The following is a 16656-nucleotide window of genomic DNA, read 5'->3' on the forward strand; positions in this document are numbered from 1 at the left end:
AGAAATGGAATTATTGAATCTTAACAGCTGTTTCAATTAAACAAGTTGGTTCTGTTCTATGATGTTCAATAGCATTAAAGTTACAAGGATTACCAACAGAGTGCAGCACTATTATTTCTTTTACATTTATGACAACAGCTAATTTGCAACCAAAAGGTGAGTGAGCGTAGCGAACGAACTTCAACCAGGACGTGATTGAGCCATGCGAACGAGATAATCTTGAAAATTAAGAAGTTAAACGGGGCAAAGCCCATGGGTTACAGCTAGTGCATAATATATAAAATTTGAATGAATTGTGTCTTTGGCCCCTAGGGACAACAAAACGAAAAAGTATATCGGTCCCGGGCCTAGGTCCTATCGTGCCATTTACGGTAATAGCTATAAGGAAATTCACTAAAACTACAACAATAAGTAACGTTCTACTATTACCATTCGTATTATCTTACTATGGAAAACAATAATATACATTTATGGACAAAGAAGGTATTTAACTTTTTGTGTCCAGAAGAAATCGATTGTAGAATCGCAAACAACAAATCCACTGAAATGGCTGCAGCGACCTTCCAAGAAAATTGGAAAATCTCCATTAATATTTATGACTCTGATTGCTCCTTGCTAGTAATCAACTCTCGAGCGAGTTTAAATTGTTTTTCAAAAACATTTGTTTTAATTTTTTTTTTATTCCCGGATGTTGGGGCAGTTGAAAGGTGTAAAAAAAGTATTTTGTTTTATTAAAGGTTGTCTTTGTTTCGTTTATTTATTTTTAAGAAAACGTCAACAATGTAATCTTATACACGACTATTTAATTTTAAACTTAATCCTTTTTGGTTCAACTCAATTTTAGCATAAAAAGTTTATCTAAATAATATGCTGTTTAAGGTTAGGAAAAACTTAAAATAATAAGTCGCATAACTTGGGGGCGTTCTATCATTGGTAATCTATGAAGTAAGAATTATGTCCTTGAGAAGTAATCAATAGGACCCAAAATTTCATTACATTTTTGGATTGGTTCTTTTTGTTAAATTACCTCTTTCAACAATAATTCATATAAATGTCCTATTTTATTGCATATTGAATGAGGAAATAAGATTTTTAAATAGAAAGGTTGAAGTGATTACTTTTTCAAAAACGAGAAAAAATTCCATTTAAACGGTTAGATTCAACACCAAGCAATACATTATTGAACCAAAATTATAAAAAAGAAATGTTATTCATCTACACATATTTTACAACATGAATAGTAGAATTTAGTATACCTATATATATATATAATATATATATATAAATACATTTAATGGTGTTGAGCGTTTAATGAATAGAGCACAGCGAATGTAGGCATCACGGTCTGAGCATATAATGGGGTCATGGATTTTTATTACTGGGCTTGAATACTGGGCTCATATATTCTAATACGAGCTATGTCTGTTTGTCTATATGTCTGTAATATATATATAAAAATTCAGTGGAAGGATTTTGACTAAGTTTTGGAATTAGGTACTTAGGCTATTGTCCTAAAAACGTGATTGGTGACAGTCACTAAGGAAAACTCGTATTTCGCTACACAAATCGTTTGAAAATTAAAAAATTTACATTGGCCTTATGGGTTGGTAAGTATAACTATATTGGTTGAACAAAATAACAAGTAAACTGTCAACAATAGACTTGAAAGATGTGTTTATAACAAGCCATCCACAGTATACTAGCAAATTACAAAATACTGTACAAAGTGATAAACATTAGTGTTAGTTACCCCGAAGATTACTCGATATAGGGGAAAATAGAGCAAGTCAGTGTTGATGAGTGTTTCGTGTTGATGCCGTTTGAGTGCACTGGCGTCAACTCAATGTTTCACTCTTAAGGGTAGATTTTAACATTTGTACGTATTTTGTATTATGTAAAAAAAATATATTTAATATATGTTTAGTTAGTATATATATTTAGTCAGTTAGTAAGCTGTATTCATAATAAGTTTAAATTCCACTGGAACTTACAAAATAAAAGTCAAATTTATTTGTAAAAACGCGCGTTTCCTTTATATTGCTTTTACAATCGAAATAAAGTAGATCGAGCCGCTCGACCCCCCAGTATTTTAGCATTAATTTGGGTTTTCTTTGTAAATCATAAATTGGTCTCATAAAATCAAGCAAATATTTAAGTGACTTTAGAAGTCAAGACTTACCTTGTTTAATTAAAACAATCGGTGGGACAGTAGTGAAAATCGGAATCACTTTTAAAGAAAACATTTGATTTGATATTGTTCACGTTATGTGATATTGACCAGGTCAAAATCAATGTATAAAAATATTGAGTCAGTGATGTAGCAGCTATTTTATTTAGATATAGCTCGGCCTACGAGTATGGCGGGTCAGATTTCATGTTTCGTGTTTTCATTTATTTTCTTAGTAGAATGTTTAAAAAGTATTGAAAATTCAGTGGAATTGATCAAACGTCATAACTAAGAAAAAATATAAAGCTCTATGAGAAAATCTTAAAAATTGTAAAGACGGAATAGGTAGTTATTTTTAAACCAATGAAAATCCAGTTAAACTAATCTTTTTAGAATTGAAATATAAAATATGTTTCAATATTTAAACAATGAAACGAAAGATAATGAATACAGCAATAAAAACTACGCTGTCGGACAATATAAAAAATAACTATCAAAAATGTTTATTACCTTACCTTTTCTTTTAAGCGTAGAAAGACTGCATGAACCCCCACCTGTAAAAATATACCAATTATTTCATTACTGAAATTTCATTACGTATCATACAAGGTAGACTTCTATCATTAACATGCCGACTGTTATTTTCTGTTGTTTCTTGCAATGTAATATTGATGTAAGAAGTTCAGAGCAATGAGAAGAAAGAAGCATTACACGAAATAGCCTGATGATTACAAGCAGCAATTTGTTCCTGTAGCGATGATACTTACAAGTACTTGAGTGCCTTAATCTAACATCCTCCAGATTGCAATCTGCAATGTTGAAACAAAAATTGTCTTCATTGTAACGACTTAGAGAATTATATTAACGTTACTATACATGACAAAGTATTAAGTTTTTTTTATAAATATTTTGAATAGGCCTACACATAGTTTTGTATATTGAATTTTTTTAGTTTTTTGAATTTTTCAAATCTTTAAGGGTACTATTATACGAGTGCTAATACCGTGGCGCATTTGGTGCGGGAAACAGGGTGCTAAATTTAAAAGCCATATTTTGGATAGATGTCCAATAAGAACAATGTTCTCTTTTGAACAATATAGTGTCGTTATTTTTTTACACACAATTACGTTTGATGTGTCATTGGAATGAGAATACAATTCTACAGGGTGTTTGCTTTAAAAAAAAACTTTAATAATTACAACAACAAAAAATAATCTAATTTTATGGAGGGTTTGTAAAGGGATATTTAAATTTTGAAAAAGCAAATCCCTTGCAAACTTTAAGTAATTATCGAATAAAATTTGTTTCAAGAAGATCTGGAGTAAACTGCAGACGTGATATGGTAAAAAAAAACATATTTTCCCTTTAATTTGACTTTTAAATCATTTAATTATCTTGAATAGTCCCCGAGCAACGACCGTTTAAAATCCCGGCATTCTTTTATAAACACCCTGTATACTGTTACATTGCCTACATTATGCGTGTTATAATAAAACTCACTTATCAATTTGCATGTTTTAGCTTAGTTATCTTTTCACAAAAAAAAAACCTAACTCAAACATATTTTTATACAACGATGTCTTAACTTGCAGTTTATTTATGATAATAATACAATGCTTTAACAACTAAATCGTTTTAAGTCATATAACAAGACAATAACAAAATGTTTATAGTCCTACCTTGATTATAAAAATTCAGAACTAAGGGGTGAAAAAAGGATAATGTTCATGTAAGAAGTAGCAGTCATTAGACCAGATTAATGTTTGTGCAACTTACAACACAAACTACCCTCCATTACCAAACATCCCTAAGCTGATTCACCTCTACTGCTGTGTAATTTGCTGTTTTTCTAATAATTGCTTTAGGGTATGTATCCAATAAAAAAAAAGTACATAACAAATATTGTTCACTACCTGGATGAAGTCAGTTTCACGTATTTTCAAGTCATTGTTAACAAAAGGATGCTTAAAACAATGTTGGATTGTGATTTTTTACTAAGAAGAACATTCTTTGTTTTCCCACAGGATCATAGATCAAGTTAAACATTTAGTGTTTGTGTCAAAACCTGACTTTAATTAGTCACAGTTAATTAAAATATTAATTAATCATCGTACGCATGTTCATGAAATAAGATATCTATTCTGAGATTGCCTTAAGATACCAATCTACAGGTAAAGTTGGGATCTGAATCACTGTATCACGTGAAATCCAAACACCCTGTTTGTGTTTGCAGAAATATGGTACGAAAACGTGTCGTTTGACAAATAGTAATATCAAAACCCTTATATGAATGCATTGCTGAATAAATCACATGAATATTTTATTGCTTGCTTTTAAAAGGACGAGAGCCAACAAACAACAGGGAAAAGCAGAGTGTTCTGACTGAAAGCGGCGTTTGTATGTACAGCCACTACACGTACAGCAACTGCTGCGTTGAGTTGAATCCTGTTTAATAGGCTTCATAAAGCATTTCAATGTGTAACAGACGATGTCATTACTCTGTCAATCCTATTTCAATGGCAATACTTTATATTATAATTTTTATATGTGACTCGTACAATAGTACTCTAAGCGAGTAGGCACAGAAGGTTCTCATTGGTTCAAAATATATTTTGTTTGGTCAAAATGTGCATATTTAGATGGTATCTTTTGCTAATTTGTATTATGCGAAGGTATTCAGGGTGTCCCGTAAGTAAACCTCCAAACTCCGGGAAATGGTTCCATGGGTCAAAATAAAGAATATTTTTTTCCAAAATCACTTTGTTAACCAGATATCCGCTATTTTGTGTTTTTTACATTAACATTTTTATATTTGAATTTTTTCAACTGATCTTTATAAAACTTGGCATGTAGGTTAAGGAAGAAAAGGCCAATGTTAGAAACAAATCATCTTGATTCAACCTAAAATTTTAAAAGGCGGCCATTTTAATTTTTTAAACTAAAATTACTCAATAACGGCTAATTTTATGAAACAAAAATGTTGAGAATACTTTTACTTAGTATTTTTAATTCCCTATCGAACGATACCAAGTTCAACAGGTTCGAATAAGAAATACATGAAATGTTACGATTTTTAGTTGTAAAATAGGGTTTAAGGCAGAAGCTAGTCACGTTTGTCCCATTTTAATATTTCTAAAAATTGTAATATTTCAACTATGTAAACAATACAAAATGGGTGATGTGTGGTTAACGAAGCGATTATGGAAAAATGTTATTCTTGATTTTCTCTTTATTTTAACCCAGAACCATTTGATGATGTTTGTCTGTTTACTTACGGGATAATCTGTACAATTAATGTTTATCTGTACTTTTGTATTCACAGTGAATCATAACACCCTACTTTGATAAGTACGGTAGCCCTACCTAGTTACTTTATGGGAAAATAATTATAAACCTAAAGTATACAAGAGTTTGTTATAATTTTACATTCAATAATGAAAGCTTATTGCTAATGGAACATTGTGTATCCACTGATTTAAATCTCTTTAGCTTGAGATTTTAAGTTGAAAGAAAATCAAATTTCGAAAATACTAAGTAGATTAAACAAATATTGAGGAAAAAAAAACAACGCCTCGAAATTAAAACGTAATCTAGAGCCAAAAAACTCATTTTCCTACTTGGTAAGACATATAAAAATCAATGCTAAGACATGTTTTCCTTAAAAAAGGGACAAAAACAATTTCCAAACCAACAGATTCAACGGAAAGAATGTATTTGTACTTGGAGCTCAGTGCAGTTGTTTGAATGGTAAATTGATGGTAAAATTATCTAAATTTAACTAATAAATTTTGATGAAATATCGAATAAAATCTTCTTTCAACGTTACATTGATCGATACTCAGTAAATAGTTTTGGTCACGACCAGGAGTTGTTTAGTACTTTTCAAAGATAACAATGCATTATTAACTTGTATAAACAGAAACTGTTGAGCTTATGTCAGTTGAATACGCTACTCACTAAAACGAAACACAACACGGCAACAAAGCTTAAAGCTCTCCCTGAAGGCACCTTCTACTGGGAATACTTTTGTTACTGCATTAAAATAAGAGAACCTTTCCATTATAAACGCTGGTTTGTTTTCTTTTTTGACCGGTTTATGCCAATTTATGTATTTTGTTCTAAGGATCGGTAAAAGCAAGCGTTTTAGTTTAATAACCTAAAATGTTGTAAGACTACATCATTAATACAGGTAACAATAGCTGAATTAACATTCTAAAATCAATTCTTCTTCTCCTCGGGAAAGTAAACTTTGGAAGAAAATACAACAAATTTGGTCTAAAAATTTTGTTAAGTTATCACTTAATGCAGTTATTATCAAATGCAATATTTTTTGCTTGAAATAAGGTAAATATTTTTATAAATCTGAGCTGATTGCTTATAAAGCAAAACAAAATGGAAACCATTTTGGGGACTAACTTATAAAGGCAAAAAGTACAATACAATTTTAGTTTTCTGAATTAGTTGGGTTTGTGAATAATGACATAAAATTTAGTTCAATGCCGAAGTGTTTCTTTTACAGTACTATCACTCATTATTCACTTCGGCCTCGGCCTCATTTTAGTTGTAACTCTTAGACAAGTGAATATCGTAAACAGCTTTGCCAAATGAACCGTTTTGGTTATTGGTTTTGTGGGATGGTGGCGTTGTCCTGTAATCCAGCTTCTAGGAGGTCACGAATTGTGGAATTTATAGAGATGCACTGTGGATTTGATTCTCCCTGGTGTGGATTAACGTCCACACTAGTGAGTACTTTGACTATCCGCAGTACTATCCTGATAATTAGACCAATTCGTTAATACCAAGGCAAGAATGTGGTTCGGATCCCACTATAAACTGTAGGTCCCTTAGTTGCCATTAGCTATTAACTAACAGCTGTGTCTAAGGAATATGCCGGCCTTGGTCAGTCGGTCACTAACAAGACTACAAGATCGCGCCAATCATTCTTCACTCATATTTGGGTTAGAATACGCACATAGTGACGTCCCCATCATGAATAATTGATAATTGATGATCTTTTGAGTTCCGTGTTTGAAGAGTGTTTGGTCAGCGTTGTAGTTTGGTCAACTTTGACCTACAATAGGTGAACTATGTCGTCGTACACAATGTGCAGTGTTGCTGGTCACAAACATAGTTTGTTGAAGTTCCCATAGAAGTTAGACCTTTGGTCACACGGCGCTGCCTTTTGTTCCGAACAACAATAGCTTCAAATTGCTGAGTATTTATAAGCGTTTTAGCTCTAGATACGTTACTAGGGTATTTTTGTGGTGTTAGTAGGTCTTCAAAAAACCAAATTGCCACCTCGATAAGAAATCCTAGAAGCCTAGGTAGCCCCTCGATAGTAATCGCTTTAATTGAATCCCTTAAATTTATTACATAATGCAAGTTTCTTGGTCACCAAGATGGTTATAGTACTCGCCTTCAAATCGGGATTATGCTCATTTATCATAAGCGGTGTTTTTTTTTATATTCTATGAAATTTGCCTATAAATTAATTCATACATCTGACGAAAGGTAGTATCAAGATAAGTGCTTGAACAAAAACCCCAAATAAGTAAATACAACGCCTTTGAGCTCCCTTACGATGCTGGTAATCACAACCATCCTGCACATTAAACCGCTGTAGTAAAAGCAGAGTATAGCACAATCACTTTACGATTGACCGAGCTAGGTCCATGTAATTTAGTACCGTCCACAATCAAACTGACCAAAGCCATTTGAACAGTTAATCCGACAATAAATTATCACCGACCCGAGGTAATTTGACTTCCACCCCTTTAGTCATAGCTCACCATTACAGCATATAGTTCCTTGTTATTAGCTTCAAAATTACAGCAGAAGGAGTTCTTTTTAGTCACATCGAAATTTTTTTACGAAAACAATACTACCTTTACTATTAAACTATTTAGAGAGAGAGAAGGTAAAAATCAAAAATTGATCAAATATTAGGTAAATAACTTCTTGATCAGCATAGTGCACGTTTAATATTCTGAGCCACTAAAAATAAGTGGTTACAAGATGTGTAAGGCTAGTACGTGACAAATCATTTTAAACCAGTTGTCGTTTCAGATTCCTACTGCTGCATGGAAATTATCACATTGCCAAATCTGTAAACAGTACGCAAAATAGCACATTTCCGCTCTAGAGTGGGAATGGATCATTCCCAATCGCTAATCAGCTGATTACACAGTTGGCGTTTCTACACCAACCACAGCCACGGATACGTTTACAACTGGAAAGCAAATAATATAATCTAAAAAGCAAACGGAAACATAACCTAAATGATATTTTATATATAACTAAAAAGTGTTATCTGGGTGTTGTGATAACATAATTATGGTGGTAAGAAAAATCTTGTATACAGGGTGATTGATATAAGTGTGCCAGCCATTTTATTCGAAAACTATAAGAGATATCAAAAAAAGTTAAATGGTAAGTGCCTTGGATTTTTTATTTAAAAAATTATAGTCAAGTTAAAAAAATTATTTTAGCCGCCATTTTTCCAATATGGCCGCCAACTTTGATTTTTCTTATGGAAGACCCTGTATTTTATGATGTATTCTGGTAGAAAAAGTAATTTTAAGACGATTTTATTCATGTGATTTTTTTCATAAACCTAACCGTTTCAAAGATAATAATGGTTTAAGTTGGGAAATTTTGAATGGTTTTCGAACAAAACAGCTGGCATGCTTGCTTAGGCCTTTAACGAAACTCTTTCTCATACAGAAATTTCAAAACTTAACCATTATTATCTTTGAAACGGTTAGGTTTATGAAAAAAATCACAAGAATAAAATCGTCTTAAAATTACTTTTTCTACCAGAATACATCATAAAATACAGGGTGTTTCGTAAGAAAAATCAAAGTTGGCGGCCATATTAGAAAAATGGCGGCTAAAATAATTTTTTTGACTTGACTACAATTTTTTAAATAAAAAATCCAAAGCACTTACCATTTAACTTTTTTGATATCTCTTATAGTTTTCGAATAAAACGGCTGGCACACTTATATCAATCACCCTGTATATTACGGGCCACTCTCGCAATGTATGGACGCACTCAGCTTTTTCGAGCGGCAATGCATTACTTTGCGTTCTTAATAAACAAATACGTATTGCTTTGCTTTGTTGAAGGGACGTTGGTAGGCTTACAACAATAAAAAAAATCGGAGATAATAGCTAAATTTACTTTACCTACTGTCTAAAGAAATACATTTCATCCGGCTAACTTTATCAAACAAGAAAGTTGCCGATGTGAAAGAATCTCAGCAGAATTTTTATCGTCCTGACAAATCAATGTCCAATCTCTGTATAACATTGGTGTCCAATCTAGTGAGTTTGACGTGTTTCTGACAAGCTTCGACAAAACTTTGCACTTGAAAATTCTTACTTTAGTAATAGCCTGTGTTTGATGTAGATGAAGTAACACTCTTAAGTGTACTTATATTACTAAATTCGTGTATCAAAACACATTTCACTAATGTATTATTTTCTATGTAATATTACCAATTGCGATGGGGACGCCACCTGGGGGCGCATTTTAACCCAAATGTAAGTGAAGGATGAGTGTAGAATGAAGTGTGAGGGTCCTTGTAGCTTTGTTACTGACTACGATCAGCTGTTTCATTAAAACCAGGATTTTTATTTGAAGCCCAATAATCAAGGACCGCTGGGTCCAGTTTCGAACCATCATTTCTCAGGATCGAACTGGTGACCTTTTGATTACAAGGTGAGCACTATAACCTCTAAGCTACCCAGTCTCTAATACATATTTAGAAATTTATTATTCTCTAGCTGACATGATAAAACAACACTTGGTGAAATTAAGTCTAACTTTTAAATGTGCAAAAAATGATTTTGATTAATATAGGGTCCCACGAAATCACTTTACTGAAGCAAACACATACGTCTTGATAATTGTTCACAAGCCAACTTATTGAACTAAATAGTAAAAACTTCGAGCCTAATTAATGATAAGCATAAGACTTTTAATTATTGATTAATAAATATTGAGAAACGCGTCACTAAACATTTTTTATGATAATAAGACACAAAAGTATTCTATCAGTAATAGATTATACTTTTTTCGCACAGTTTCTGAACGCATACGTACTCAGTCGTTGTGTTATGGCGTGGTTTGTAAATGGCATTACAAGTGAACCTCGTCAAACTTCAATTTGTTTATGCAAACTAGTCTTGGAGCTACAGCCTGTGGCATTCCTAAATCTGCTATGGTGAAGTGAAAAGTAGGAGGCCTAAAAATGAATTTGGAGGAAAATATATAGTAGCCGTAACTATTTTTGCAATATTTTGCCGTATATCCTATACAAACAACCATTTTAATATTGATGAAATTGACTCAATACTAAACATTCAAACATAAATAATGGTTTGGTATATTATACAAATTTTTGTTTGATTTTAGGTACAGTTAATAAAATATCAGTGTTATATTTTACAAGTATATTCAAACATTCTTTTGTAAAAAAAAAATGAACTAAGCTATCATTTGATTTTGTTAATAACTAAGTTAAATATAGTAGGTTTAAGAGTATACTGATTGTAAAAACTGAATAGATGTAATATTTATTTTTGAACTACAGCAGTAACTGCTGTATATATATATTTAAGTGAGACTGGGTTTCCTTTACTTATTCATCATTGTTAAATGCTGAATTTGTTTGTTTATTTTAACAATTAAATTGGGACCTCCAAACAGAAATAGCCTTGGAGACCCTATATTTTCTCTTTTGTATGTAGCATAAAATCACTAACTTGCTCTAAATTTTTATGTTATAAATTATCTTTATTATAGTATAGATAAACTAATCAATGTTTGTCTTGATTATCTGTAACCGATTGTACAAATTGTAAAATCTTTGTAAAAAAAGAGAAAATAAATTCATTATTTCATTATTTCAGTATAGACTTATTTAAGTTATGCCAATATTGCCGTAATAAAGCTCAATAATGCTCAGGTTATGCAATGGGTCTTTAAATGCTTTAATACACTTTGGCAAGTGTCTTATTTACTTTACTTATTTACTTTATTTACTTTACTTTACTTTACTTATTTGCTTTTTAATTTATCAACCTTTATTGTGTTTATCATAGAAGTGAACTTAACGAATCAATGAGCAACTAAAAGTTTTGTGTAACATTTACTAGATTAAAACTACTTAACAACTTAACTAATTTTTAGAAAGTCGCTTGGACTGCAGGTTTGCTGAAACAGGGATATTTTCCATTCAACATCAGTATTGTATTGGAAAATCAGCAACCTACTAAAATAGGGTATCAAATTAAAAATATAGTAGCGAACTTAAACACAATAATCAGTAACATTTCACTTGAAATCCCTCAAAGCAACTCGTTTGTAACTACTCTTCACAAAGCGTTTCCATCACGTAGATGCAAGCAGTGTTCAGTATAAAATAAAAGTGAACAAATAATGTTAATTTGCGTTGCAAACACGAAGCTACGATACAGGGTCTTGTTGACCTTATGGTCATTGTTGACTTAATGAGGTGAGTAAATAAATACATCAGAGTTTTGCGTTAAAAATGTTTACAGGGTGAAATTATTTGATGACTGATACAACATCATAAACACTTAAGCCTACTTGGTTTATAGTGGGCTTATTATTTTTTGAATTGTTCAACTGTTATTAGGTAAGCAACTGTTTAAGTAAACCCTTGCTTTGTAAATTTTTTATCTGAAATAATTAAGCTTTACGAGAGTAGTAATATTCAGGGGGTTGGTTAATGAAACATACTAGAATTTATCTACATACTAGAATTTTCTAAGTGAATTTATGTTAATAACCATAATATGAGTACTTTTTTTCAACAATTTTTCAACTTACGAAAGTGAAGATAATTCTGTACATTTGTAACCAAAAGTCCTATATGTGAAACAGCTTTAAGCTTCGATTACGATTACGAATTAAAAAAAATCATCCAAACACATCATACTGTATACACTGTGTTTTTGTTGCGTGGAAAATAGCTTTTTCCTACAGTTACCTGACAAAGCGGGCTTGCTTGTACTGATTATAGCACGCAAAGTAGCTAATTGCTGCGCTTATTTACTTTTGCCACACTCATTTTTTGCCACATTCCAGTATTCCAACCAAACAACACTAAACAGTGTACTTGTATTAGGCACGTAACACGTATAATAAGCTGGCAACACTTAAAGATACTACGATTACGATCAGCTGTGCGGCGTTTCCCTTTTCGTTCAACGCTTCGAGTTAACCTAACCTAAAAATGTGTTGTATGGTGTGCTTAGTAACTGTAGGAAAAATATAATGTGTAACGCGAGTGCAAAGTGCCACTTCATACTCTAGTTATACAAATAACTATTTCCTGAGTAGGGAAACAAAACCTGCCAGATTAGCCTCGATTGCAACAAACAATATTCTTGTAACTATATGTGCGTGATAAGTTGCGATAAGCTACTAAGCATTCAGATATCTGTACAAATATCTGCATATTTGTATTCAGCTTAAGACATTCCATGAGGCTATGTGTTATTCACTTATCTGTTCAAAAGTATTGAGCTCATAGACGAAACCACACAAATAAACGAAACTCTGAGTAGAAAAGAAATAAAACAGAATTACAGGGCAGTCGAGAGACATAAAGTTTGAAAGAAAGAGTAAATAACATCGACAAAGTTGACCTTAGGTCGCTACAATAAGGTCAAACTAATCGATCTGGTTTATCAGTTTCATTCGTTCCTTTCAATCGAGAACACAGTTACAAAACGTACCATGTACACATTTTTTCCTAAGTAGTTTTTTTTAAATTGATATTGGATCAATATTTGGTCAATATTAATGCTGTATGTAAAAAGCAAAGTATAATATTTATATCTTAAATAAATATAACATCAAATAGCTCTTATGCTTGGAAACTGTAATAAGAACATTATCAACCATTATTACCAACTACAATAACAACCTATATAAGCTTTGATTGTAGCCGTTGCCAATAAAAACGTGCAACTGTGAATTTAAATATATGTATAAGCTTTACCATTCATACAATGTTAAGTAAAAAGTCATCTAATTTAGGACCCCTTTTGTCTGTATAAATGCATGTCCGTAAAGGCACACCTTTGCAAACGGAATAGAGGTATGTAGATCAGAAGATTTTTTAAAATTACATTTGCTCTTGCCGTAATACAATAGGTATTTCTGTAACTAGTGTGCGAAGTGGAAGTTCGTAACTCGCGTTACACATTATATTTTTCGTACAGTTCACGAACGAATAAATAAAACGTATAAATAATTAGTCTTTCAAACACTGTATAACACGTTTTTAGGTTAGGTAAAATCCAAACATTGAACGCAATTGGAAATTCTGCACCAGCTGATCGTAGTCGTAATATCTTTAAGTGTTGCCAACTTATTTTCAAGCGTACACATATTGCATGCATAATAAAATCACGCTATTTGGGCTGTTTGGTTGGAATACTGTTGTGTGGCAAAAGTAAAATGTGTGCAGCAAAAGTAAGTAGATGCAATTAGCAACTTTCTGTCCTTTAATCAGTACAATGAGAGCCACTTTGTCAGGTGACTGTTAAGACAAAACGACAAAACATTATTAGTATTTTAAGATTCCAGAGATCTAACAAGTCTATAATTGCAATCGCAATTTATACTAACTGTTGTATATTTCATAACTAATGATTCCCCTAATTTTAAACTATTCACATTTCCGTCTAAATTAAATCTTTCTCCTCTCTGTGCCACACTCAACAACATTGAATTAAACCACTTCTTACGATGAGCTAAGCAACAAGAAATACTTATCAAGATATTGTTTTTCACGATGTACCAATAGGGTTTGACAACAATGAAAAAACTCGCAACAATTTCCCGATGAAAAACAACTATTTTAACAAACTGAATTCCAAAGTATAATTAAACTTATTTCATCCCTTTGATTTTATAAGCGCTAGTATATTCGGCAGCGACAAGTACATGATTTGAACAAACGCTCCGAAATCGCGAAAACACATTTCACAAGTTTTAGGAGAGAGAAAACAGTTCTCTGCTGCAAAACAAACAAATGGAGCAAATTTGTTTACACAGCCAATCTACATTTAACTTCATTTGTCTGGTGAACGACATTTTACACTGTTTATCGCTCGAGAGACACGCGTACTTGTCATAACATGTCGTCGAGGATTGCATCTAAATCAAAACACAGAAACGTGTTGAGTTTATTTGATTTATAATATACATACAAAATTAAATCTTTGAATCGCCTTCACCTGGGTTTTGGGTGTGAGCAGTAGTTTATTTGTAGCTACTTTACCCGTTTATAAGCTGCTTTAGTCAATCTATCTATCTATACTTATTTAATAAGCAAGCAGGATTTTTGTGACAATTACTCCTCCGAAAATTCTAAACCGATTGACACGTTGTTGGTGTCATTGGAAAGAGCTTAACGTGAATTTGTACAGGAAACTTTCTTTTTAGGGAAATAATTAGAGAGTGAGGCCCTGGGGCCATTTAATGTTTCGTATTTCTACTTAAGATTAACATGGGAAACAAAAATTGTTATGAAACTCCAGCTGTTGTCAGAAATTAAAAGTGATAAGAAGAACATATGTTAATTGTAAACAGTCAATAAGTTTGCTAACAGTTTGCTACAAACATTTACTGACTTGGTTGAAATAAAATATCTACTATTTGAATTTGGGTTGGCGTAAATATTACAATGAAAAAAAGCGAGAGAGCCTGGATAGTTTGATATACTAAGAAGAAAACTGAATTAACACTGTGCTGCATTTCTTAGTAATCATTGAAAGAACCAATTTGCAAACTATGGAAACATAGGAAAGTCATAGAACACCACAAAGAAGAAGAAATAGAAATAATGTTTTTTTATATTTATAATCAAAATAATGGACAACCTAATGAGGCTATGAGTAAGGCTATTTGTAGAAATTACTAAACACAAGACCAGCTTTTGAAAAATGATAAGATATTTACAAGAAATGTTGATCATATCGATCTGTTATGTACATCTTGAGTATTTACATAATCTTTAAGTTGAATCTTTTAAAGTCATCATAAATAATTATGACTGTTATTAATTTTAAAATAACGCCTGTAATACTTAGCAATTGCTTGAATTCGAGCAACAGGTAATCTAGTAGTTAGCTAATACGCCTACAAGTGTTTCACACTGGCTGGGTAGTTGAGGACTTAAGTGCTCCAATAATAATCTTAAGATCACCGGTTCGATCCTGAGAAGTCAGTAGTTTTTTGATGGTTCGAAACTGGACCCAGCTGTTCCTGATCAAAGGGATTTAAATAAATGATCTTGACCGATGAAACAGCTGATCTCAGTCAGTAACAAAGCTACACAATCTGACTCCATTCTACACTTATCTTTCACTCAATTTGGTTTCAAATACGCACCTAGGTGGCGTTCTCAAATAATTGATAGTTAATAAAACAATACAAACAAATGTCACAGTATGTCATTTCAGACACTTACTCTCTTTGTATCTGGTGTCTATCTGCGCCTGGAGGATGCTGATGCCTGGTACCACTATGGCAGGCAAGGTCCGAGATCTCAGCAGTGGAGGGGGCTGCTTCACCCCCGGCAGTGATATTTTGGGAGCCGCCGCCGCAGCAGCCTCTGCAGCCGCTCTGAAACAACCAAAACTTCAGTTAAAACCAACTGTAAATTCTAAATCGTTGATTGAAGCCTCAATATTCTCCGAAGACATAACAATATATTAATTCCGGTCTTTACCAACGCTGAAATCTACAGAATCCAAATAAAATTAAAATACTTCATTTTGTTTGTTTGTAGTTACCTTTTGGCTATAGCAAGCTTATGAAGAAGCCTTGGTTACTGCTTTTCTCTTACGATTATTGTGTTGTTTTTACTACTATGTAACAGTTCTCTAAGTGGTTTAAAATTGTTATTCTTAATTATCCAGCATCTTTGGCTCATCCTCAGAGACCAAAGGAGGGTTTGTAACATCTTTGCTTTCCAAGCCTTTGCTGTAATTTGTTTGTTATGTTTTGGGTACTTTTCCACCTGATTGTGGGATCAGATTTCACACTCCTAAACGTCGTTAAAATTTTTTTTACTCTATCAGTGATATAAAATATCAGCAATAATACCAAGTTCATTTTTAATGGTTAGCAATAACGGATGTATTTTACAAAAGAAGGAGGATTCTGAAATAGGGATACGGACAATTTAAAAAATAAGAATGCACTCAATTTTATGCACGTTAATTTTGAAGTATTGTAATAAGAAGTAATAGAAAGAATTATTATTATTACTTATTCTTATTACTTATTATTATTATTATTATTATTACTTATATTGTAATAATAAGAAATATTGAAGTAAGAATGTAAGTTAATTTTGAAAGTTAAACAATTAACTTACATACATTTAAAATGTTTAATAACATATCTAGGTGTTTGATAGTCCCTAACCTATAAAATGTCA

The 16656-nt window shown here is 32.2% G+C and overlaps 1 protein-coding gene across 1 annotated transcript in view; it reads right to left on the reverse strand.

Annotated features, from left to right (window-relative positions):
- Window positions 1-16656, reverse strand: part of LOC128999573 (uncharacterized) — a 133365-nt gene that overhangs the window by 60257 nt on the left and 56452 nt on the right. Inside the window, exons 2-3 of the mRNA XM_054426148.1 lie at window positions 15682-15836; window positions 2683-2721 (exon numbers count right to left, since the gene is read on the reverse strand). Of these exons, the coding sequence (XP_054282123.1) occupies window positions 2683-2721; window positions 15682-15836 (194 nt within the window). The remainder of the gene's footprint in view (window positions 1-2682; window positions 2722-15681; window positions 15837-16656) is intronic.

This window comes from Macrosteles quadrilineatus, unplaced genomic scaffold (assembly GCF_028750875.1).
Source record: "Macrosteles quadrilineatus isolate MER2022 unplaced genomic scaffold, UCM_ALF_1.0 Scaffold_8__2_contigs__length_117827958, whole genome shotgun sequence".
NCBI lineage: Eukaryota > Metazoa > Arthropoda > Insecta > Hemiptera > Cicadellidae > Macrosteles > Macrosteles quadrilineatus.